Here is a 24,735-nt window from a genome sequence, read left to right as displayed (position 1 = left end):
TTCTCTTTAACATATCAGCTAGGCCCCCAGCTTTGTGTTTTCCACAAAAATGATAAGAATGACTTATGACGTCCTCCAAGGTTGGTGAAAACTGGCAACCCTGAGCCAAGAACAGAGGCTCTACCTTCTTTCTTTTCCCCCCAGTTATCTTAATTCCCTGCATCTGTAAGGCCTAGTTTAAGAACTGTGTCCTCTGGGAAGCCTTCTCTGACCATCCCCAGCCCACAGAGTAATCTTTAACTTCTATACCCCTCCACTGATTCACTGCTTTGTATTGTGAACTTGTCATCCTAATGAGACTCTAAACTCCTTAAGGGCTGAGACTAGATTTTCTCCTCGTTCTTCTCCGCTGTATCGAGCAAAGTGCCTTGCCCATAGGAAGCACTCAGTAAATCTATACCGATAGAGAGGTACGTTTATAGTTAGGTAAATAATAGTTAAGGCATAGAAGAAAATGGGTGAGAAATCTTGAACTGAACTCCTGACGGGCCACACTCATTGGCAGGGAATCAGTTAGCCGAAGACCCCCTCTTTAGAGGACTTGCACATCCTTTCCACAATCTGTACTCTCTTTAGGACCCTCCTAGCAAGAACTATTGTTTCGACTCATGCCCAGAACTGGGCATCAGCAGAGAGGGGGTGGGTATCCAGGACTGGAATACCAGATGATCTTGGTCCCAAGCAGAGGGGTCCGGCTGCATTTCTGCCCTTGGACAGAGTGCCCCTCATTCCTCCCGACCCTTGCGATCCCGGAGCCCCGGAGCTTAGCTCAGCAGGAGCAGCCCAAGTGGGGCGTGCCCCCACCCTGCCCCCACAGCAGCAGTCTGTCCAGCCCCTCCAGCTGGCTAGCCCATCCTAACAGCTCCCTCCAGCCATTGGTCCATCCAGGGAGGAGGCGGGACCGGGGGCCCTATAATATTCATGCTTAGCGTTCAGTAGGGGAGGGAGTAGCCGGTTGACTGACTCACACCGTGGCTCCCGTCCCCGGAGAAGAAGTCAAAACACAAACAGGCTTGAAGAGCTTGCCGAGTCAGCCCGGTGGGGCCACAGCGCACAAGCCCAGGCAGGAGCTACCCTCTCAGCTCTGGCAGATAGCATGAAGGGCCCCAGCCTCCTCCAGACACTTTGGAGACTCCTGTTCTCCCTGTCTGTGGTCTTGGCTGCCTCTGGTGAGTTGGATCGCTCCCTTCTCCCCTTCCCTCCGTAGTCTGCAATGTTCTGAACTTCTGGACAGTTTGGAGACTCTCAAGGAAAACAGTTGCCACTTGGGGAGTCGGGGGTGGGATGAAGGTGGGGCACTGGGCTGTTGATCTCTTATCCCAGCTGCTTTTCAGCCTGGACTGTTTCCCCACCCACCTTCCTTGCCCACCATGTCTTATCCAGAGAGGACAGAGGGGTTTATGCGGTGCAGCGCCCCTGGTTTTCTTTCCTAGTATGATTTTTTTTTTTCTAATGAGAGGTGATGTGCCATGTATGGTCTTTTCCAATTTATACTTCTCAAGGGAAGAGTGACTCAGACTGTGTCTATTTCAGCTCTACCCCAGGGTTTTCCATTTCCCCCATCCAGAACTCGGGACAGAGATGGGTCTGTTGTGATGTGGGCGCAGTCAAGCAGGGCATGATCCAGGGACTTGGCAGAGCAAGGGGTGAAGCCCAGGTTGAGGGAGGGGGAATCCTGAGCTGGGACTCTAGAAGAAGAGTGAGGTCCTGGATGGGAGGCTGACTCAGATCAGAGGAAGCTCATATTCCGATTTACTTTCTGGGTGATTTGGGGCAGCCTCTCTCTCTTTTCAGAGCCTTATCAGTCTCGACTACCAAAAGGGCAGGGAGTTGTCTGGTCCCAGCACTGCTGAGCAGACTGAGAAGGTGTGAGTGAGGCTCCTTTTCCTCCTCTTTTTTTTTCTTTTTGGGCTGCTCTGTATATGGTTGTACTCAGATGGACGGTAGAGGTCAGCCCGTTGTTTGGGAAAGGTGTGCATGGGGAGGTGAGGAACTGGAGAGCTAGAGGAGGAAGGAGAAAAGGGAGACTGGAGTTCCCATCACCAGCTCAGCCATTCCTTTCTGAATGAAATGGTCATAATAAGGGCTCTAAAATTTGCAACGTATTTTACATACATTTTCTCATTTGATCCTATTGACAGCCCTGTGAGGAAAGTGCTATTTATCACTCCCATTTTACAGATCAAGAACTCGAGTCTGAGAAATTATGACTGGCCCGCTATGCCTGCCACGCAGTTAGTAAATGGCCAAGGCAAGAATCAAACTCAGAACTTCCTGACTTCAAGACTCTGGTCAATATGCCCAGCTGCTTCCCAGTGAGATAGGAGGGAGCTGAGTCTGGCTTCAGGCCAGCCTTGTCTAAGTCATGGGAAGGTCCCAGGCTTTAATCTGGTCCCCAAGGCCTGGAAAATAACAGCAGAACAGAAGCAATGGATGTTCCAATCCTTGTGAACCATTTCTTAGGAAGGATTTGGGTTGGGGGAGGGGAGGAAGTACTAGACTGAAATTCTTGTTCTTCTCTGGTAGTTCCCCAGTGAAGGTGGCATCTGAATTTAGGAGCTCTTGGTCCTAGTATCTATTCTCCTCTGATTAATCTAGAATGAATATGTGATCCTGGAAAATAAACTAGGAAGTCAGGAACCTCTGTGACCTTGAGTTAAAAATTTAAAGTATTTTCATGGATTCAAGAGCCAGAAAGGAGCCTTAGAGATCATCTAATCCACTTTTATCATTTTATAAACAAGGTGTATAGAAATGAATTGATTTGCCCAAAGTTGTAGAGTTAGTGGGGTTTCATTGCCACCCAAAAAAGGAGAGATGAAAAATCCAGACCAGTGATTCTTTCCCATAGTTTAGTAGGTCAGAAGAAAGAGCCTCTTTTATTTAATGTCCCTCTTCCTTTTTTACTAGAAAAGGCAAGAACCTTTAGTTCATCTGCTTGGAAGAAAGAGGCCAGATCAAGTGCATTTCCTTCTCAGCTATATGGTTTAGGTGTACTAGAAATCTCTCTTTCACTTTCATTACTTATGCCTTTGCCCTGGGGCTAAGGTATTTGAGGAACACTTGGGATTGGGTTGGCCACACTGCCTTGGTATAAACAGTAAGGCTCTCTTTGGTCACCCTACTAGTCTCTTTATAGTCTAGCCCATCTGCCACAGACTCAACCCTCTGGAGGGTCAGGGAATGGGATTAACCTGCTATTTAAAGAACAATGACTAATAGCTCGTTAAGAGTTGACTTAAGCTCAATGCCCTGTAAGTTAGAGCTGGCAAAGTTCAATTTCTCATTCCAAGGACAGGCCCTCTTTCTGGGACCCTTGAAAATATGGAAGGTCCTACCAGCCTTGGATAGAGTGATTTTGGAAACTGGGCTTGAAAAATTATATAATGTTAGAGCTACCAGGGTCCTTAAAAATCAGCTGGTCCAAAGTATTCCTTTTATAGCTGAGGAAACCCAGATCTAGAGAGAAGAGCCTGGTCCAAGCCATTTAGCAAATTGAGATTTCTTATCACCAAGTCACTGTTTTGAATCCAGCTCCAATGTGAAATTTGTCCAGCTTCCCTAGGTGAATTCATGCGAGTGGCCTCAAAGCAATACTTTGAGTCTATGACATGTTAAAAAGCAGTTATCAGGTAACTCTTTACCTGGTACACATCTTGAATTATTAACTTGTAGACACAGAGCACAGGGGAAGACTGGCAATGATAATTTGAGCTATTGGGAATCCCTGTATGCAGGAAATAGATTTCTTGGAGGGTCTTGTTTCAAAAACCACTGATCAGGAAGTTGTCTCTAACAGCTAATTTTCATTCCAGGTGAGGATTGTGATTCCAGCCTGTGTCTGAATGGAGGTACCTGCATAAATGGAAGTGAGAGCTCTACTTTCTACTGCCTCTGTCCTGATGGATTCACTGGGCAGAACTGCAATGAGACTGAGCAAGGTATCCTGTCACAGGGTGACTGGCTGAATTTTTCCTGAATTTAGACCCAGCTTTTGAGAGTTCTAGAGGGTAGGGCAACTTCCTCAGATGAGACTAGCATACTGGTCATTAGATTATAAACTCCTTGAGGGCTCAGGCTGTCTTTTGACTCTTTGTATCCCTAGCACATAGCATGGTGCCTGCACATAGTAGATACTTAACAAATGTAGGAAGACTGCTTGATTTGGGGCCAGGCTCACTATCTAAGTGGTGAAAATTAGTTGGGGAGCTAGCATTTGTAATCTGTTCGTTGTAGGTGCTTCACTGAATGGTCAAAGTCCTTCCCTCAAGCCATGTTAACATCAACCCTGCTGACTTCATCTAACTCCCAACCTTTTTTCTAAGGGGCTGGGGGATACCTTAGTCCTATTTTCTGGGCCAGGTGCTGAGATACTTGAGGTGGTGTAGGATCTTCTTAGGAAAAATGTGCTTTTATTTCTATTATTTCATCAGTCTTCTGATTGTCCCTAGATCATTGGGTTTCTCCTGCTTTCTTTTTAGGGCCTTGCACCCCAAATCCCTGCCTAAACAATGGCCAGTGCCGAGTGGTGACTGAGTCCCGTCGAGGAGATGTCTTTGCCCAGTATGTCTGTGATTGTCCTGAAGGATATGAGGGCCCTCATTGCCAGAGAGCAAGCAGTTCCAGTGAGTATCATTAGAGTTGTTGGTAGGGGATTGGGAAGGATCAAAGGGTATCCCTATATTTTGGGTAATGATGCCAATCCCTGCACTGGGTGGATTCTAGGTAAGTCTTCCAGGGAGATGGCAGAGGCTTGGTTAGATTTAACCAGAAGCTGGTAATAGCAGAGAGAGGGGTCATGGTAACCAGTTTTTTTATAAAGTGCTTACTTTAGCCAGGCACTATGCTAAGACAAAAACAGTCTTTGCGCTTGAGCAGCTCCCAGTCCAGTGGAGGACATGTAAACTGCTATGTATAGCTACAGATTAAATTAGAAGTAATCTCAGATGGAAGGTGCTAGTATTGGGGGATGGGGTGGGGTAGAATTTGGGTGGAGACTTGAAAGAATCTAGGGAAGCCAGGGTGTAGAGGAGATGGGGAAGCAGTCACAGTGACACTATTCAGATATTTTAAAGGCTTTCCTTGGACCTGGTTAGTTTATTCATACTTTGGGAGGCTTAGGGGTTGAGTTTCTTTATTTAGCAGGTTTCCCATTCAATTAAATCTTTTCTCTTTGAGGTAACTCTCTCATAGGCTTATTCCCTGTCTCTAGGCAGGAGGCCAATTCCTGTACCCAGGTGAGTTGCCCTGGAGACACATGAAGTCATTGGAAGCTCTGTATAGGTCTATTCTAGAAAGAAGTAAGGTTGATGTAGCCCAAGGCCAAATCATCAGAATTAGGGTTAATTTTCCTGGACTTTTCCACTGGAGGCAGGGATGAAAACCAATTCTAAATCTTGCTGGGTCCAAGGGGACCATAAATCAAAGCTCCAGGCTTAGGGCCCAGAGTAGGAATTTGTGACTTCCTTGTCATGGGAACATGATAAGGGGAGAAGAAGACTGTGGAAAGCAGGCTGCAATTAAATTTTCTAGTTATTCTATCTGTATGAATTCATCACATGTTCATATACTGTTTTTCCCCATCTTCAGTGGTATTGGGATATATAGTAGGCTTGTCTTTGACTATGGTCAGACCCTGCTGATGAGAACAGTTATCTTCATAGCCTGCCTTCTCTCCCACCTTAGTAAAAATATTCCCACTTTAAAATATCACCACCTTAGCCCAGGGATTCCTTCTCCCTGACTTCATAGTTGGCTGATTAACACCAGTCCTAGAGGTCACATAGAGCATAGAATATACCTTGGACTCCTTTCTTTGTGGGAGTTGGAGAGATACCTTTAACCTTTGGTGGACTAATATCTCCTCAGCATCCCAAGGGAGGAAACCGTCTTCAACAGGATGACTACATAGAGAAAGCAATTTGGAGAACTCCATTTTCCTACTTACGGGGAAAAGTTAGGCTGTGAAGCAATGCTCAGGTGCTGAGGATCCTCTAGTTTGACTTGTTACAAGATCCAGGGTAGTCCTGGAAACTCTTACAGAAACATATGTTTTGCGAAAGGCTATTTACTGAGGCCAAGAAGGGGCCCTCGATTCAGAAAACTGGGTTCAAATCTTGCTTCTGGATTTGGTGACCTAAGTTCAAATCTTGCTCCTGATGTTTATTGGTCATGTGACCCTTGGCAAGTCACAACCTGTGGCCCTAAATTGTAAAATAAGTGACTTAGACTAAATGACCTCTGTGGTCTCATCATCCCTAACTCTTGTATTCTATTCAGGATGTTAGTTTGTAGGTAAGGTAAGAGGCTGGCTTCTGATTACCATTGTCTCCTCCCCTGAGGAAGAGGTGACAGCAGAGGATAACCTGTGCAGGGAGTCCCTGGCAATGTATCTCTGTTCATGAAAATCCCTATTCATTCCCTGGGTCTCTCTGGGGACTTCCCAGAGGAAATGGTTTTGGACAAAGCACTTAGAGATGGAGGACAGAGATCTGACTGTGCAGGCAGTGACTTGTTAGGTCCCAGTGAGGTTCCTCAGCAGCCCTCCTTCCTACTTGCCCTCCCTCCTTTTTCTGTTGTGTATTTTTGGGGGTAGGCTAATGTATGAAGGCATGTACAGTTGTGTTCCTCTAGGGCCTTCCATGAAAACTCTAGGAATTCTTTCTCCACAATTAGGGAAGAAAAAATGGTACCATGGTAGATTTGGAAGCAAAGGCTGTGGGTTCATATCTTAGCTCTGATATTTGTGAATTCTGTGACATTGGGCAAGTCCTTCATCTCACTGGAGCCCCATTGCCTCATAGAAAATAAGGGAGTCAGACTAAGTAGCCTCTTGTGAATCCCTTCTGGTTCTAAATCTATAATCCTATGAACCACAAACAACTAGGCTTTAATTAGGCAACTGTTGAGGGTACAATGAGGTATATATTTAAGATGTTGTTTAAAAATGTAGGTATTCTTAATTCCAAGGGATTTTCAATCTCATAGCTCTTATTCCCACTTATAAGTGATGAGGCAGTTCCAAGGCACTGTAGATCTAGGATATGGTGGGCCTCAAGGTTTATTTTGTGAATCAAAGTTTCTATGTTATCTTGGAACCTATCTCACCTTTGGGGGTACAGAACAAAGAATATCCCATTGATATCCTTGCCACTATTTATTCAGTGTGTTCTAATCTAGGTGAGGCCCACTAAAGGGCTGAAAGAGAACAAAACTGCTGTCGTAGCCCCTTTTAATGAAAAATTATAAATATAAATTTATTTTTAAAATATTTAGTATTACATGTTCATGGACATCTAATGAACCTTTATTCTTCAAAATTCCCAGATAACCAAGTTAAAGTTGGGTTCTTATAATGTAGGAAAACCAACATGTTGGACTCCAAAAGTGTGTTTCTAATCACTGAAGGGGGCAACTAAGTGGTGCAGTGGTTAGAGTTCTGGGCCTAGAAACAGGAAGACTCATCTTTCACACATTAGCTGTGTGACCCTGGACAAGTCACATCACCCTGTTTGCCTCAGTTTCCTCATCTATAAAATGAGCTAGAGAAGGAAATGTCAAACCACTCTAGTATCTCTGCCAAGAAAATCCCAAATACAGTCACGAAGAGTCAGGCACAAATGAAATGACTGAACAACAAACCAATGGAGGAGGATTCCTCCCTGGTAGGAAGTAGAGCTGAGTCAATTGTGTTCTCTTCCCCTAACCCATCTATTCCTGAGCAGTGAATGAGTGCAACACCCAGCCTTGCAAGAACGGTGGCACCTGCTTTGACCAGGAAGAAGGCTACATCTGCAAGTGTCCTTTCCCGTTCATGGGAAAGTCTTGCCAGTCCCGTAAGTGCTTGACTGGCATTGATCTCTTTTGTCCCAGCTATTTTTCCTGTCCTACAGCCTTAAACCCTTCTTTATCCTGAAGAAAGAATTAGGTGGGCATCAGTGAGCCTGGGGCCTAGAAAGACTCTAAATTCAGCTAGAATAGGGGAGCGGGGGTTGGGTGATAGTGAATAAACTGAATTAAAATTATAAGTATCTTCTTTTTCTCAATATTTTTTCCTCTTTTTTGCCTTCACAGCCCCCTGCCCATTATTTTACTATTAATATGCTTCCCTATCGGAATGCCTTCTTCTCAACTCTCCTGACCAGACTGTCCTTGATTTTAGATTTATACTACCTTGAGGTCACATCTAATTAATTCCACCCAACACTGATTGGTTAGGCCATTTATTTGGTGTCCTGTTCCTACTTCTAAATTAACTTGCACTATTTTATGTGTTTTTATATTATTTTATATATACGTATGTATGTATGTGTATCATCTCCCTTGATTATACTATATGTTCTTTGAGAGTAGGTCAGGGAAAATGTTTCATGTTCTGAAATGTTGTCCCATTCAACTCCTTAGTATTGACTGTTTGTTTTTTCTTACGCCAGCTTGCAACATGCCACTGGGCATGGAGGGAGGTGCCATTGCTGATTTCCAGATTTCAGCTTCATCTGTACATTACAGCTTTTTGGGAATGCAGCGTTGGGGGCCAGAGTTGGCCCGGCTCAATGCCAGAGGGATTGTCAATGCTTGGACTGCCAGCAACTACGACAAGAACCCCTGGATACAGGTGCTGGGGAATACGAGGGGCTCCTGGGTAGTCATTAGCTAGGCATGGGGGCCCAGGGCCAGAGTTGAGGGAAAGGTGTTTGGAGGTAACATTCATGAGTCAATATGATTAAAGTGGAAGTTGGGAGTTTGTTGTTTGTTTGTTTGTTTGTTTTTTGTCAGTCCTCCCTGCACATTTAAGGGATTATTAATAGTTGTTTCTTGCCTTGGGAATCTGTACCAGGAGCTACCTACTTTCTATAAGTTAGGGGAGGTATCTGCATAATGAACTTAAGAAACATTTATTAAGCATCTAGCGTGTAGAAGGCGCTGGGCTTAGAGCTGGTGTTCCATGAATGAAATGGTATCTACTACATGCATTCAGGGATCTTGCAATCTAATTTGGTGAAGGAGGGAGAGTTGGAGTAAGATGAATTTATGAAGAACTTTGATACTAGGCAGAATGTAGGTAAAAGAGAGATCCAAGATGTGCTTTTAGAAATAGGAGGAAGAAGAGATTGTGTGTGGGGGGGGAGGGGGGGCGGGGCGGTGTAGAACAGAGAGGACTTCACAGAAGAAGTGACACCTGAGTTTAGCCTTGAAAAAAGGAAGGAGTTTTAGGAGGATGGAAGAGTCCATTCCAGGTCTAGAACAGAGAGCAAAGGTGTTAATATTAGAGAATGCTAGACAACAATGGGAATGACTTAGTTCAATTTGACTAAAATGTAGAATATATCGAAGGGAATAATGTGAAAAAAGACAGAAAATGTAGGTTGGGGCCAGATTGCAGAGGGTCTTAAATGTCAGGAAAAGGAATTTCTACTTTATTTGGTAAGTTGTAAGGAACCATTGAAAGTTTTTTGTATAGAGGAGTAACATTAGGAACAATGAACAAGTAATTCAGAAGATGGACTAGAGAAGGAATAGATTGGAGTTGGAAAAATAGTCCAAGGGAAAGGGAGTTACAGTCAGAACTGGAGTAGTCGTGGTGGCAGCAAAAGGAAGGAACAGATGTTAGAGAAGCTATGGAAATAGAATCAATAGAATTTATTAACTGATTGGATGTGGGGGATGAGGGTGATCAAGGAATCTGATGTTTTTGAACTTGAGTCCTGGGACAATGGTAGTGCAATCAACAGAAGTGGAGACATTAAGAGGAGCAACAGGTATTCAAGGTGGAGGAAAAAGAGAAAAGATGACTGGTCCAATTTGGAGCCTGTTGAATTTGCTCTGTCAGCATAGCGTGGACATAACCATGCGTAACCAGCAAATTCAACAATGGTTAATGTGATACTGGAGGTCTGGTGAGAGATCAGGGCTGAAGATATGCGTCTTTACAGAAGTGGTAACTGAGCCCAAAGCAGCACATTAGATTATTGAGTAGAGTATTGAAAGGGGCAGCTAGGGGGTGCAGTGGATAGAGCACCAGTGCAGGAGTCAGGAGGACCTGAGTTCAAGTTTCACCTCAGACACTTGACACTCACTAGCTATGTGACCTTGGGCAAGTCACTTAACCCCAATTGCCTCATCCTGGGTCATCTCCAGTCATCCTGATGAATATCTGGTCACTGGATTCAGATGGCTCTGGAGAAGGGACCTGCACAGCCCTCCCTCACTCAAAACAAAGTCAAGTGCAAGTCATGTCATTATTTCTCTGATGGCATGGTCTTCTTTGGCAATGAAAGATGAACACACACAGAGTATTGAAAAGAGGACCAAAGACAGAACTTTGCGAGACATTCATGTTTGAGAAGTGGGTTGAAGATGAGGACCCAGTGAGGGAGACAAGAAGGGAATTAGAGATGTAGGAATTCAACCATGACAATGTAGTGTCATGGAATCCATGACAGGAAGGCGTATCAAGGAGGGGTGGAAAACAATGTGAAATACTACAATGAAGTAAAGGAGGATTAAGACTTAAAGACCATTGACTTTGGTGATAAGAAGGTGACTAGTGACCTTGAAGTACTTTCTGTACAGTATTAGGATGCTGCCAGATCAGAAGAGATCGAGGAATGGGTGGATCATGAGGAAGTACTGGCTGTTAATGCGAACTAGTTTTTCTTGAAGTTCCATAGTGAAAGGGAGGAGAATCACGGGATTATGGCTTAAGAAAGAAGCACGGCCAAGGAAAGGAGTGTTTTGTTTTGTCTTATTTAGGTTGAGCATGCAAAGAAGTCAGTAGACATTAAAGATGCATGAAACAGGGGCAATTGATAAAACCAGATTGTCAAAATTATTGAAAGGACTAGGATGAAGATAGTCATTTTGACTATTATAAATACCCAAATTAATTATAAAGGACGTAGGAAGAAAGATGCTGTCTGCATCCAGAGATAGAACCGAGAAATTGAAGTAGGTGTAGAATGATTTTATACACACACACACACGCGCACACACACACACACACACATTTGTGTCTAAGGGTAGCAATCTCTAGGGCAGAATAGTTATATATATTATATATATTTATATATTTAAGTTATATATTTAAAATAGTAAGTTGTACACAATTGATTTGCAATCATATTTTTTATTAAGTTATGAAAATGCTTGTTTTATTCCATAAGCTAAAAATAAAATAAATAAAATTTTTTAAAAAAGAATATAGAAGGAGAGCTACTTCTTCCTGAGATTAGAGGGAAGGAGAAGAGTTGTATGAGATACAGAGAGGTATTGGGGTTAGCGCTATATTTGATTAATCAAACGTTAAAGCACCTACTGTGTTCAAAGCATTATTTTATACCCTAGTGATACAATGAAACAATGCCTTCTTTCAAGTAGCTTACATGCTTCTAGGGGAAAAAACTGTTTCACAGATGAGTAAATGTAAAATATTTTGAAGAGGGAGAGCACTAGCTTGGGAGAAAAAGGGGAATCTTCATAGTAGAGATGATTGAGGGAGAGAAGGATTCTGGAAGGAAAAGATGCCTATGGGATATTTTCTAGGCTGCAGGGACAGTATATGCAGAATACATAAAGATGGAAGATGAAATGTTAACTTTGAGGAAATGGCTAGCAATTCAGTATGGTTGGAACACAGTATGTGTGTAAGAATGTCAAATGAAATCATTTTGGAAAGTAAGTGGGAGCCAAATTGTGGAACCCTAAAAACTGTGTTTATCTTTTATCCAAGAGGCAATAGGGACTCACAGAAGGCTTTTTGGATTGGGGAGTGACATGATCAGATCTATTGTAGTTTAGGAAGATTATGGCCTTAATCTCAGTTAAGTAGCAGACAGTGCCATCTGCTCAGAATAAAGGGTGATGGTAGTGGATCTGGGGGCTGCAGGACTAAGATGAAGATTTGATACACCATAATGGACAGTGTGAGAGTCCCTAAAAGAATTCTAAAAGGATTGTGGTATATTCATTAGAGCCAGATTGAAGTGAGATGATAAGTATTTTCATGACTTCTTCTGTAGTTGTTTAGGAATAGAATAAAAGAGGTAGATTCTAATAATTATTCAGTGTTTAGAGTTTAGAGTGGAAATGGTGGGGAATTCAAGTGTGGAGGAGAATGTATGATTAACCCAGGTGACAGAGAGGGAAATGAGGTCAAAAAGGGCTTGATAAATTGGCACAGTAAGTTAGAACCCTGGATTCTAATGCAATTTGATGATTCACTTCAACACATAAAATCTGACAAATTGGTTACTCAGTTTGTGTAGAGTGCTGTGCTTGGTGCTGGGAGAGATGAAGTTCAGAAGGTACAACTTCTGACTTTATAAAGCCCATATTCTAGTTGAGCTTTTGAAAGCTATAATTATATATAACTATAAGACAAACTAAAACAAAAGTGAATTTGAGAGGGACAGAAAAGTGCCCCTGCATGATATTGGAGTCTGGGGGATGAGGAAAGTTCCTGATAGACTTGGACCATGTAGAAGACCTTGTGGAGGATATGACATCTGAGTTGAGCTTTTAGAGATGAGTAGAAGTGACATGAAAGGTAGGGGAAGGAGGCTATTCATAGCTTATGGAACAATTGAGAAAAATATGGAGGTGGGAATGAGAAAGCTGTATCCAGGGGAATATAGAATAGTGAATTTTGACTGGGTTATAGGATTTGTAGGGGAAAATGGTATGAGATGTGGCTAGGAAGGTAGTGTGGTAGAATATTGTAGAGAGTCTTGAAGCCATGCAAAAGTCTGCACTTGACTTATTACCTAGTCTTAGAGAACAACTGAAGATTTTTGAGCAGAAGAGACACATGACTAGACCTATGAATGCTGAAAATTAGTCTGGCAGTGGTAAGAAGAATGGTGGGTGGAAGAGAGGACCAGTGGAATCAAGGAAGCCTATTAGGAAATTTTTACAGTGTTCCATGGACTGCTATGTGGCCTAGTGAATAGAATACCGAACTTGGAGTCTTCATGAGTTTAAATCCAGCCTCAGAGACTTACTAGCTGTATGGCTGTGGGCAAGTCACTTCAACCTGTTTACCTCAGTTTCCTCTTCTGTAAAATGAGCTGGAGAAGGAAATGGTAGACTACTCTAGTATTTTTGCCAAGAAAACCTCAAATGGAATCACAAAGAGTTAGACATAACTAAATAATAAAAGCAGCAGTGTTCCGTGTGGATAGTAATGAAAGCCTGAAGGAGGGTGGTGATAATAGAAATAGAGAGGAAGGGATAAATGCAAGAGATATTTTAAAGATAGACTCACCAGGATTTGGTAACTGATTGGATATGGGAAGTCTAGGAGACAGGAGGATCAAATCTAACACTAAAATTACATTAGTAAGAGATGAATTAATGGCTATGCCACCAATAGAAATTGTAGTCAGAGGAAGGAGCAGCTTTAAGGGGAAAAATAACAAGCCTTGCTTTAGACTTGTTAAGCCTCAGGTGTTGTTTGGACATACTGGAGTGGTTAGAGTGGTGGATCTGGTGCTTGAAAGAAAAGTCAAGGGCTGGAGATATAGAAGTTGTGTGTATAAATAAGAAAACTAAAGTTGGAAGAGTGAATGAGATTGCTGAGAGAGACAAAAGGACCAAGGACTGTATCTTGGAGAATTTCCTATTTTCAAAGGTCAGGAACAGGAGCTATCAAATGAGAGGAAGTAATTGGAGAAGTATAGGAAGGACCAGGAAAGTATAACTCTGGAACTAGATTAGATTGCAAGGAATAAAGGAGAGAGTAGATGCTGAGGGAGCTTGAGGTCTGATATGTAGAGAGTTTTTTTTAAGTTTAGAAGCAAAGGGAAGGAAAGATAAGGATTGCATCTGGATATTTTAGGCTTGGGGATATCTGAAAATGTTTGTAGGCAGTGGAGAGGCAGAGACTGACACATGTATATGTGTGTATCAGATTGCTTGGGGAGGGAGAAAAAATTTGGAAGTCAAAATCTTGTAAAACAATGTTGAAAACTATCTTTAAATGTAATTGGAAGAAATAAATTACTATTTACAAAAAAAAAAGAAAGAAAATACATGAGATAGAAGGAACAATCACTGGAGTAAGGATCTTAGAGGAGTTATGGAGGGATAAGATCAAGGCCATCCATAGCAGACAGGAGGGAAAGAAGAAAGGATGGATATTGATGCTGAGAAGATTTGAGAGGGCTCTCATCTCAGTGTCCTCATTGAAATGGGGGGTGTTATCTGCACATGGAGTACAGTTTGGGGTTTAGGACAGAGGGAAAGTTGCGGAAAAATTGTTGTGGAGATTGAGTTAGAGAGGCAATTAGAGTCCCATAGGGAGAGCCCCACTGAGGTTATACCATAAATCTGTAGTGGGCAAAACCAGTTCACTATCATGATCTTTTTGCCTAGCAACGCTCGGTATTCTGGGAATAGGAGCAGAGAATTTACACAATGGAGGTTATCCAGGGTTGAGTTTGAGCGTGACAGGTTGGGGGTAGGGTGTGGGGGTGGTGGTGAGGCATTCCAGGGAAGTGGTTAGTGAATCATCAAAATAATAGGCCACTGGAATAAGGCTGAATATGGAAGGAAGTGAAGCCAGAATTAGGGAGAGATTAAGAGAAAAGGGATGAGTCAAGTGGTCAAGGTGAGGGCAAAAAGCAAGTTTATTTGAGTTAATAGGAGTGGAGAGATAGGAGGCTGTGTTTGGGGTGGGGGGAAAAGGATTTCAGAGTTCATACTCTTGAATTTGCACTGGTTTCAAGAGATACTGAGATCTACGGTGTGAGCCACCCCTGTGAATGTCCGAGGTGGAACAGAGATGGAACTTAGGAGCTCAAGCGACTATGAATTATAGTATTAGAATGATTGGCAATGTGAGTATCAGAGTTTAAGAGGATGATAAGAGAGGAATGGGGTGTAGACTTTAAGCTATGTACTGAATTCACTGAAGAATGTGTGTCTTAAAGGTCTCTAGAGGTAACCATCGGGAAGCTTGGGGTTGATCCTACAAGGCATTTGGGACAGATGTCCAGAGACTGGAGAAGGGGTTTATAGGAAACAGGCTTCAGAGAGTAGACTTTACCTGGAGAGCCTGATAAAATCTTGCAAACTAAGGTTTCTATGAGGTGGGGTTTGGTGGAAGGTGGGGAAGGCAGAGCTAGAAGGTCAGTATCTGAGGAGTCTGGCTCTGCTGGGGTACTTAACCTGATTTGTATGTATTTGCTAATGGAAGAGCTTGGCTGTATTATTGCTTAGCTTAGTTGGGATCCTCTTACAGCAGGGGATCGTATGAGATGGTATGACAGGAAATAGGGTCTTGGGCAAGAAGGACCTTCATTGAAAACTCCCTGAAACTCAGGATTCCTTGCTCTGTCCTCAGGTGAACCTTTTGCGAAAGATGAGAATAACAGGTATCATGACACAGGGTGCCAGCCGGACAGGCAGTTCTGAATATTTGCGGACCTTCAAAGTGGCATATAGCGATGATGGGCACATCTTTGAATTCATCCAGGAGCCAAACCAATCCAGGGACCAGGTAATAGACAGGCTGGCGCTGGAAAGAGAGATGGGGAGGAAGAAGGACATGTTAGATTGAGGGGTGGTGATAATTAGCTATGGGAACAGCACACTGGGTTATCAAAATGAAGGTGATGGTTTGGGGGACCACATTGATGAGGCATTAAGCAACTCCTGAAGGAGGAGCACGATACAAGGGAAACAGATGTCTAAGGTGCCAGTCAGTAGGGGGATCATGGGGTTCAAATGTTTTTTAAGGAACATCTTTAAGATGGTCCCTGTTCTATTCCCCTAGAAACTACTCTGAAAATATTTTCTATGCACATACTCATTATTTATTTATTATTGTTAATTATTATTATTATTTATTATTATAAAATAACATTATTTCCTTCCAATGGAATATAAGCTTCTTGAGAACAGGGATTGTTTTACTTTTATAACTATATCCTCAGCACTTAAAGCAATGCCTGGCGTATGGACATGATTACTTAATAGTATTTGGGAAAGCTCAGAAATATCCACGGCGGACTCTGAAATGCATATTTGAGCTCTGCTTGCAACACTGTTAGAATGGCTGAAGTGTGTGTGTGTGTATGTGTGTATGTGTGTGTGTGTGTGTGTGTGTGTGTGTGTGTGTGTGTGTGTGTGAGTGAAAGTGTCCATACAGATGGAGAAACTGCTTGGGAGTTCCAGAAAAGCTCAAAGAGCATGAAAATGAGTAGGAGTATCAAGACTGTTGTGGGGTCTGGACCTTAGGTATAATCCATGACCAAACAGCATCATGAAGTTTCTCTCTTTGGGGTAGTCCTGCACTTCTTGCCCCATTCATTTCATCCCCATCATTCCAGGTCTTTATGGGGAACATAGACAATAGTGGCCTGAAGACCAACATTTTTCATCCACCTCTGGTGACCCAGTTTGTGCGGATCGTGCCTGTTGTCTGCCGTAGGGCCTGTACCCTTCGATTTGAGCTTTTTGGTTGTGAAGTGGAAGGTGAGTCACTGAGGGTAGGGAGGTGGGGAGGGGAAATTGAGAAAGCAAAGTATGTTGTTAGGTTACTTCCTTTTCCCCTGAGCTAAGTAGTGCTACAAGAATTAGAGGGAAGCCTCTAGCCTACTGGGTAGGTCCTCTATGAAGAGTTTATAGAAAGACATGAACAAGAAATGCACTGGAAAGAAAGCATGGACAGTTGCTATTTGCATCATTGGAGGAAGTACTGTTGAGAATTGTCGCAATGACATATTGATTTCTAAGTAGAATTAGTCTGAGTCAGGCAAAGACTTTGAATGACAGACATGAACATGGTGTTCCCAGACTCTTAGGACTACCAATAGAATAGTCAGCTGGTGACACAGTGGATAGAGCACTGGATCCAGAGTCAGGAAAACCTGAGTTCACATGTGACCTCAGTGACCCTGGGCAAGTCACTTAACCTCTGTCTGCTTCAGTTTCCCTGTCTATCAACAGGGGGATGATAACAGCCCCTAACTCCCAGGGTTGTTAGGAGAATGAAATGAGATAAGATTTGTAAAGCACATTGCAAATCTCAAAGTGCTATATAATTGCTAGCTTTTATTGATATTATACCTATGGGTATCTAGGTGGCACAGTGGATAGAATGCTGGGCCTGGAGTCAGGAAGACTCATCTTTCTGAGTTCAAATCTGGCCTCAGACTCTTACTAGCTATGTGACCCTGGGTAAAGCACTTAACACTGTTTGCCTCAGTTTCCTCAAATGGGGTCACAAAGAGTAGGACACAAGTGAAACAAGTGAACAACAACAAACATGTGGAGTGATAGTAAGGGCCTAGAGACCCTTGCCCTAAGGGTCAGGGGTATGACCTAATCCAACCAAGGAGTTGACAGCCTACTTGATGGCATTCTAGGACATGAGGCCAGGAATCCTGAGTGGCTTTAGTTCAATTTTTTTCCCCTTCATGGAAACAGAGAGCTGATTTGCGAAGAAATCTAGACTTCTTTCTCTAAGGACTAGTGAAGATGAAACAATTTGAATGTGCCTTTGTCTTCTGTTTTTCTCATACCTCTGTTCTGACTCTCTATGATCCCATTTTCTTATGGGATTCATCTGCTTAAAACAATATGGGATGTGACATGGTTACAATATCCTTACCCTTCTTCTACATCTTTTCTGGAAAGGTGGGTGTAGATCTTTAAGGATATGAGGTGTGTAATGCATTTGTAATGTGTAGTTCATTTTGTTTTGATGTATCTATAATGGAGCAAATAAATATTCTGTGAATCTTAGAACTGGAAAGGACTTTATATGTCATCTAATCTAGTAGTCCTCAAACTTTTTGGTCCCAGGACCCTTTTACAACTTTAAAAAATTGTTGAATAACTTAAAGATCTTATATCTTTTGATATTTATCATATTGGAAATTAAGACTAATGAAATTTTAATATTTTCCCAATTTACATATAAAAACAATTTTTAACATTCATTTTTAAAAATTTTGAGTTCCAAATTCTCTCTCTCCCTCCCTTTCCTCTACCCTCCCTGAGAGGACAAGCAATTTCATAAAAGTTATACACATGCAATCTGATAAAATTTTAAAATACTTATTTTTAATTCATAAAAATAACAATAATAAATCCATTGCATGTTAGAAAATGTTCTTATGAAAAATAGCTATTTTCCAAAACAAAAATTAGGAGTGGCATTGTTTTACATATTTTTATAAACAGCCTCTATGGTCTGACTTAAGAAGACAAGTGAATTCTCATAATTTCTTCTGCATTCAATCTGTTGCGATATGTTATTTTGGCTGACATATATGGAGAAAATTTGGCCTTACATAGATATGTAATTGGAAAAGAGAGAGATATTTTAATAGGCAAATAATGTTTTAGTATTATTATGAAAATATTTTTGATTTTGAGGACCCTCTGAAACGGTCCTTGGTCTATGGACCACTCTTTGTGAAACTCTGGTCTAGTGCAACCTAGTCATTTTACAGATTAAGAAAATTGATATTCATAGAGGTTGAGTGACATCACCTAGTAAGTCTGCAGCAGAACAGAGAGGATAGTCCAGGGTTCTTTCTGCTATGACATTGCCTTTCAAATAATCCAAGGGGTATCATTGACATCTTGGAGTGGTAAGAAGTAGAAGAATCACAAGAAAACTTTCAAGATCATTTTGTCCCAACCCTGTTGGTTTTGCAGATGAGGGACTGAGGAGAAGTTGAGTGATTTGCTTGGAGTAGCCAGAGCTGGGTTTTCTTATTCTAAATGTGCCTTCTTTCTAGAGATAAGGTTGGCTTCTGCTCTTTTTGTGTCCTCACAGAAAGTCCTGAATCCTTCAGAAGGTGATATCCTCCCAAATCAGGAGGAGACAGGTCTCAGAATAGAATAAATACAGAGGATGTTTATTTATTTGTCCTCTCTAAGTGCTGGGTTGGAAGAAAGCAACTGGAAAGAAGGATGACTTGTGAGGTGGTGCCTAGGTGGTGAGCATTGCCGTAGAGGAGACAATGAGCTCCCTCCATCCTCCCTCAGCCTGGTTTTCTTGCTTGAGTTTGCCCTTATGCTTGAATAAACCATTTCCCTCCCTCAGGGGCCACACTGACACCTCATGGCCACCAGGAGAACTGTTCCCGTATCTGTTGAGAAGTCTTTGACTAATGTTAACTAGGCTTCTTCCTACACTATCAAGTAATGAATGCTCTCGTATTCTTTCTGTGCCACCTGACTGTGATGTATCTTCTTGACTCTCTCTCTCACTCTGTTCTCCTTTCCCATGTCAGTCCTCTACTACTCATTCTTGGGTTTGAATCCTATGTCCAACAATTTCTAGCTGTTTGATTTAACTTCTATGAGCCTCAGTTTCTTTAATTTTTAAATGAAGATAATTCAGTTCAGTTCAATAAACATTATTAAGTGCCTGCTATGTGCCAGGCACTGTGCTAAGTCCTAGGAAAGAAGTAGACAAACTGGAGTTCATCAGGAAGATGGCGGCTAGGATGAGAGCCTATGCCAAGATCAGATCACTCAAAGAATCTAGGGATGTTGTCTGGCACAAGGAAGATGTGAAACATGATGAAGTGTTCTTTGGGGAGCTGAAGGGATAAAGAGGAATTAGGTTTATTCTACTTGGTCCCAAAAAGCTGAACTAGGGGAAGTGGACAGAAGTTGCAGATGGGTAGAACAGACTACCATGGGAGATTGTGAGTTACCCATTACTTTGATTGGGCTCTTGCTCAGAATGTCCTGTTTTTGGTCAGGTACAGATCCCATATGATTCTGAGAGTCTTTGATTCTGAATATGGACTTTATACTCTAAGCAATAGGGAATTATTGAATTTTTTTTTCTTTAAGCAGGAGGATAATATGATCAGAGTGATATTTTAGGGAGGTCATTCTGGTGATTGTGCCTGAATCATAGCAGGCAATTAACAAATGTTGGTAGGATGGATGAATGGTAGGCAGGGTGGACTAGAGCAGTGGCTCTCAAGCATTTTGGTCTCTAGATCCCCTTATATTCTTAGAGATTATTGAGGATCTCCATCCCCAAAGACCTTTTGATTACATGGATTATATATGTCAATAATTACCATATTAGAAATGGAAATATTTTAGTATTATTATAACTTGTGGACTCCCTGAAGGGGTCTCAGTGACCTGGTACCAGGTCACTAGAGGAAGTGAGACTAGTTAGGGGCTACTGAATTGTCTGTTATAAGGGCCAGATCTAGGGAGGTAGCATAAGGAATGGAACAGATATGATGAACTAAACAAAATCTTGAAGAAAATAGCAGAATTTGGTGACTGTGTAAGATATGGGAATAAGGGCAGTGTGTAAGTCAAAGATGATTTTTTTGAGCTTCTTTTGTTTTATTTCATTTTTTGTTTTTAAAAATTTTGTTGGTATATTTTGTTTATTAATACATTGTCTTTTTCTAGTACCACCTCATTACCAACATCACCACCACTGCTACCTCCCCTGAATCCTGTCTTGTGACACAACAAATCAAAGATGATTTTGAGGTGGTCAGCTTAGGTAACAGGCTGAAAAAGAGACTTTTTGGGGAAGAGGTTGAGCTTTAGTTTGGAAATGCCCAATAAACACTTGAAGATGTGGGCCTAGAGCTTTGGGAGGTTGGAGTTGGAGATATAGATTTGGGAGTTGTTATCAGGGAATGATGGTACAAATCCTTGAAGAAGATAATGTATAAAGGAAAGAGAAAAGGACCTTTCTCCTGTGAAGATTCCCACCCTTAGCCACTGGATGAACAAAGAGGAATTAGTGAAGGAGACACCGTCAGAGAGGTAGAAGGCAGAGCTGGTTTCCTATATAGTGCCAGGCCACAGAAGCTGAGGAAAGAGTTTCAAGAAGGTGGTGGTCAGCATGATGCTGCAGAGGTCAAGGAGGATTAAGAAGTGAGAAAAGGCTGCTAGACTTGGTGATTGGGAAATCATGGTGGCTTTGCAAAAAGCTGTTTGTGCACAGTAGTAGATGTAGGGAAGGTTGGGAAAGAACCACATGAAAGTGTTTGGGTGAATGGGAAACCACGAGGTTTGGCTGAGAAAATGAGGGAAATCTGCTGGTAGCTACTGCTGTTGCTAAGCTCACTGCCCCTTCCTTCCCTAGAGTGAGGCCATCGCTGGCCTTCCTTCTACTTTAGCCATCCGCCCCTTCCCCGACCCGCTGTTGGATTAGTAATCATTCCACCATATATTAATTAAACTTTGCAGGTTGCTCTGAGCCTCTGGGTATGAAGTCTGAGATCATCCCTGACAGCAGGATCACAGCTTCTAGTACCTTCAAGACTTTTGGCCTGGATTCTTTCAGCTGGCATCCCTATTTTGCTCGACTGGACAAACAAGGCAAATTCAACGCCTGGACTGCTGAGAGCAAGGAGGACGCTGAGTGGTTGCAGGTGTGTCCTAGTCTTCTCTTGCCTTTCTGGGTCCCCTCACTGGACCCATCTGGAGATAATTTAAAACCTTCATTGTTTTCTCCAAGGAATCGACTCCCCACTGGCTCTGTTGACTTACTCTAGTCATTACTCACTTTAGGGTGGGAGGTATTTCGGAAAAAAAAATAAAACACAACCACTTTTGGTTTGCCCTTTGCCACCCCCTTTCTCCTGCCTCTCCTTGCTTTTCCTTTCCTTCCCTCCTTTGCCCCCAGGTAATTGAACCTCTCTTGGTACCATAGCCCTGGTGGGAAAAGAAGGACTCCAGTCCTTTATCTTCCAGTATCTCCAGGAAGAAAGAAAATACTTAAAAGACAAGTAGAACCCTGCTTGCTGGTTGCTGCCAGTGTTTCCCATGTTAGATTGTAAGCTCCTTGGGGGCAGGGATTCTCTTTTGCCTACTTTTGTATCCCTAGCACTTAGCCCAGTGCCTGCCATAGGCTGGATGCTTAATAAATGTTTGTTGATTGATTAACGGATTCCTTCTAGGGTTGATCAGGTCCTCTTGTTCCTGTGGCTGAGTTGAGCTAGGATAGAATAGGACTAGTGGGGCAGGTTGGAAGATTTTACTGGGCCTGATGTAGTCCCCCTTTAAGTAAACCCCTATTAGGTTCCTTCATCTGAGGAAGAGAGAGAGAGAAGTATATGTGAGGACAGCTGCTGTACATGGTCTTGGACTTCAAGATTAGGCACAATGAGTGGCAGTTAAAGAAAACAGTTTGATTCAACTGAAGAAAGAACAAAAACCCGCCTGTTAGTTTTTCTGACTTCTCTCCCTCTTCTGTCTCCTCTAATGGGTACTCTGCTAAGTTCCCACAGGGAGCCTCATGAGGCACCTGTAGGTTTCCTCAGCCCAGGAAGCTGCCATACCTCATCACATTGAGGGGCCCCTTTGCAATGGTTGTCTCATACAGGGATTCTTCCTATGAGAGTCACTTGATCCTAGGATCATAGGATTTTGAGCTAAAAAAAAAAACCCAACAGAAAACCCCAAACAACCCCAGAGCCCTTAAATCATTTAGTTCAAACCACCTGTTTAACAGAACTGTGAAGTAATTTGCCCAAGATCACACAGGTAGTAAGTGACAGCACAATTTGAACCCAGGAGCCCAGATCCCCAATCCAGCATTTTTCCACTTGTGCTAATAGAAAGATACATTTCTTTCTTTTCTTGCAGATTGACTTGGGTAAACCAAAGCGGGTGACAGGTATCATCACTCAGGGGGCCCGGGACTTTGGTAATATCCAGTATGTATCGGCATACAAAGTGGCCTACAGTAACGATAGCAGATCTTGGACCGTATACAAGGAAAGGAGAACCAACAGCAGCAAGGTGTGTCATCTGGGGCCTGTGAATTAGGAGGAAGAGGGTCAGAAAACCTCTGCTCCTGGGCACTTTTGTGAGTCTCTCCCAGTGACCTTGGAAAAGTAGAGGAGATGGAAAGGAATGGATGGAATCCCTAGTTTGGAGCTGTTTGGTGGGGAGAGGGTACAAATGGAGCGTGACCCAGAATAGTGATTGTTCCCTGGAGTTTGACAGGGAGGAGGAGCGAGCGAGTAAGTGTGTGTGTGTGTGTGTGTGTGTGTGTGTGTGTGTGTGTGTGTGTGTGTGTGTGTGTGTGTGTGTGTATGTATGATGGGATTCTTGAGGGATAAATGCTGGCTGCTGACCCTGGGGAGAGGGAGGAGGCAAGAGTTCCTAGGTTTGTCCGTGTTATTCATCAACTCCTTTTTTTGCTTCTACAGATCTTTTTAGGAAACTCAGACAACAACTCCCACCAGAAGAACATATTTGAGACCCCTTTCTACTCCCGCTTTGTCCGGATCCTGCCTGTCGCCTGGCATGGGCGTATCACCTTGAGGGTGGAGCTGCTGGGCTGTGAGGAGTAGAGGCCCTCCACTCATGGAAGAGACTGGACAGGGCCTGAAGTGGGTGGGAGGTCCAGGGCCAGGCTTGCCTTCTTCCTCCACCCCTGCCTCCAGCCTCTGTGCCTTACTTACCTCTGCCTACCTGTCCCAGGCCTCAACCTCTGGGGACAGGATGAGCAGGGGAGGTACACCGCCTGATTGTAGTTGAACTTGGGGTGGGGTGGGTGGGAGGGGCTTCAGGGCCCCCATTTTTTTTTTCTGTAGGGGACAGGCTTTGCCTTGGGTGACCCTCACCCTCACCACGCTCACGCTGCTGGGGCCCCCACAGCTGTTGCACACTGGGGACCTGGGTCTGTAACCCCTCCATTGGGAATTATTCCAGATTTATTTAGTTTCAATCATTTTCAGAAATCTTAAGAGTTCAGCTTAGAGGAGTATGATTGGTACGTAAGAAGTCTGTGTTTATATGTGTGGGAATGGGTAATATGTATAAGTAGGGTTTGTGTGTTTTGAATTGCGGTGGAGAATGGCTCTGTATGTGTGTGTGTGTGTGTGTGTGTGAGTGTGTGTGTGCGTGCGCGCGCGCGTGCTGTACCTGCCTTCCTTCCCCTCTAAAGCTTGTTTTTAGAACCCCCATAATGTAGGGAGAGCTGATGGTACAAAGACCTACTCTTCTCTTCAAGTTCCCACTACCCTACTTGCTTTTCCTTCCCCCAGCTGTCTAGAGAAAAAGGATCTGCTGTGACTTTCTGTACCGAGAACCCCTAGCAGGGGTCCTCCCCCCACCTGTCAGTTGTACATTCTGAGACAGGAGTGACAGGAGGGGAAGGGGATCTTTTAGTAGGCTGACACTTGCCTTCACCCCTTTGTCTCCTACAGAGTCTCCTGTTTCCTTTCAATCCTCTCCTTTTGATACCCAGAAGAAGGGGATATTAATAAAAAAAATCTCAAGGAGAGCTGGGGGTGGGAGTGGAGACCTTGCTATAGGGCTCAGGAAAAAGGGTCTGAGAAATATCACTTGGGGCCAAAGGATTAGTCTATTACCCTAAAAAAACTGACCAAGAAGGGTCAGGTGGATGCAGGGCTCTGATGCCTTCTCCTCACCCTCGTGATGGTAACACAGGGTGGGCAATTGCTAAAATATATTTATACTTACCAACTCATCCATTTCCTGGTATCGTGTATCTTTGGAAGCAGTAATCAGATATGTTTCATTGAGTCTCCCCAGTCTGTTGTGTCATGGAGGAGAGAGGTAGGAATCACACACACACACACACACACACACACACACACACACACACACACACACCCAGAAACCAGTTTCTTGCCCACTGGTTTCTGCCATTTTTGTTTCTGTTTCTATGTGCTTTGCTCTTATACTCCAGGGCTGAATCTCTCTGGAGTTACCCTTCCCTGCTCCTCACCCCCAACACTCACCTGCTTATCA

General features: G+C 43.0%; 1 protein-coding gene across 2 annotated transcripts; it reads left to right on the top strand.

The window, feature by feature from the left end:
* Positions 1–886: 886 nt before the first annotated feature.
* On the top strand, positions 887–24,451 carry MFGE8 (milk fat globule EGF and factor V/VIII domain containing). 2 transcript variants are annotated; one of them, XM_072617983.1, is made up of 10 exons: positions 887–1,169; positions 3,816–3,941; positions 4,482–4,625; positions 7,725–7,835; positions 8,433–8,614; positions 15,341–15,496; positions 16,329–16,473; positions 21,196–21,380; positions 22,597–22,752; positions 23,166–24,451. In XM_072617983.1, exons 1-10 carry the CDS (start codon positions 1,097–1,099, stop codon positions 23,307–23,309), a joined length of 1,422 nt encoding a protein of 473 aa, XP_072474084.1. In that variant the 5' UTR covers positions 887–1,096; the 3' UTR covers positions 23,310–24,451. The 2 variants fall into 2 exon arrangements, with proteins under 2 accessions (XP_072474084.1, XP_072474089.1); XM_072617988.1 differs by lacking the exon at positions 7,725–7,835 and having other exon boundaries at positions 919–1,169.
* The last annotated feature ends 284 nt before the right edge of the window (positions 24,452–24,735 follow it).

Source organism: Notamacropus eugenii, chromosome 1, assembly GCF_028372415.1.
Source record: "Notamacropus eugenii isolate mMacEug1 chromosome 1, mMacEug1.pri_v2, whole genome shotgun sequence".
NCBI lineage: Eukaryota > Metazoa > Chordata > Mammalia > Diprotodontia > Macropodidae > Notamacropus > Notamacropus eugenii.
Note: the sequence above shows the minus strand (reverse complement) of the source record. Positions and strands in the feature narration are given on the sequence as shown.

Bases quoted from the DNA above. Each gene is read 5' to 3' on its own strand.
- MFGE8 (XM_072617983.1), top strand. From the start codon at position 1,097: ATGAAGGGCCCCAGCCTCCTCCAGACACTTTGGAGACTCCTGTTCTCC. The intron at 8,615-15,340 runs GTGCTGGGGAAT...CTCTGTCCTCAG, and splicing joins ACAAGAACCCCTGGATACAG to GTGAACCTTTTGCGAAAGAT. The intron at 22,753-23,165 runs GTGTGTCATCTG...TTGCTTCTACAG, and splicing joins GGAGAACCAACAGCAGCAAG to ATCTTTTTAGGAAACTCAGA.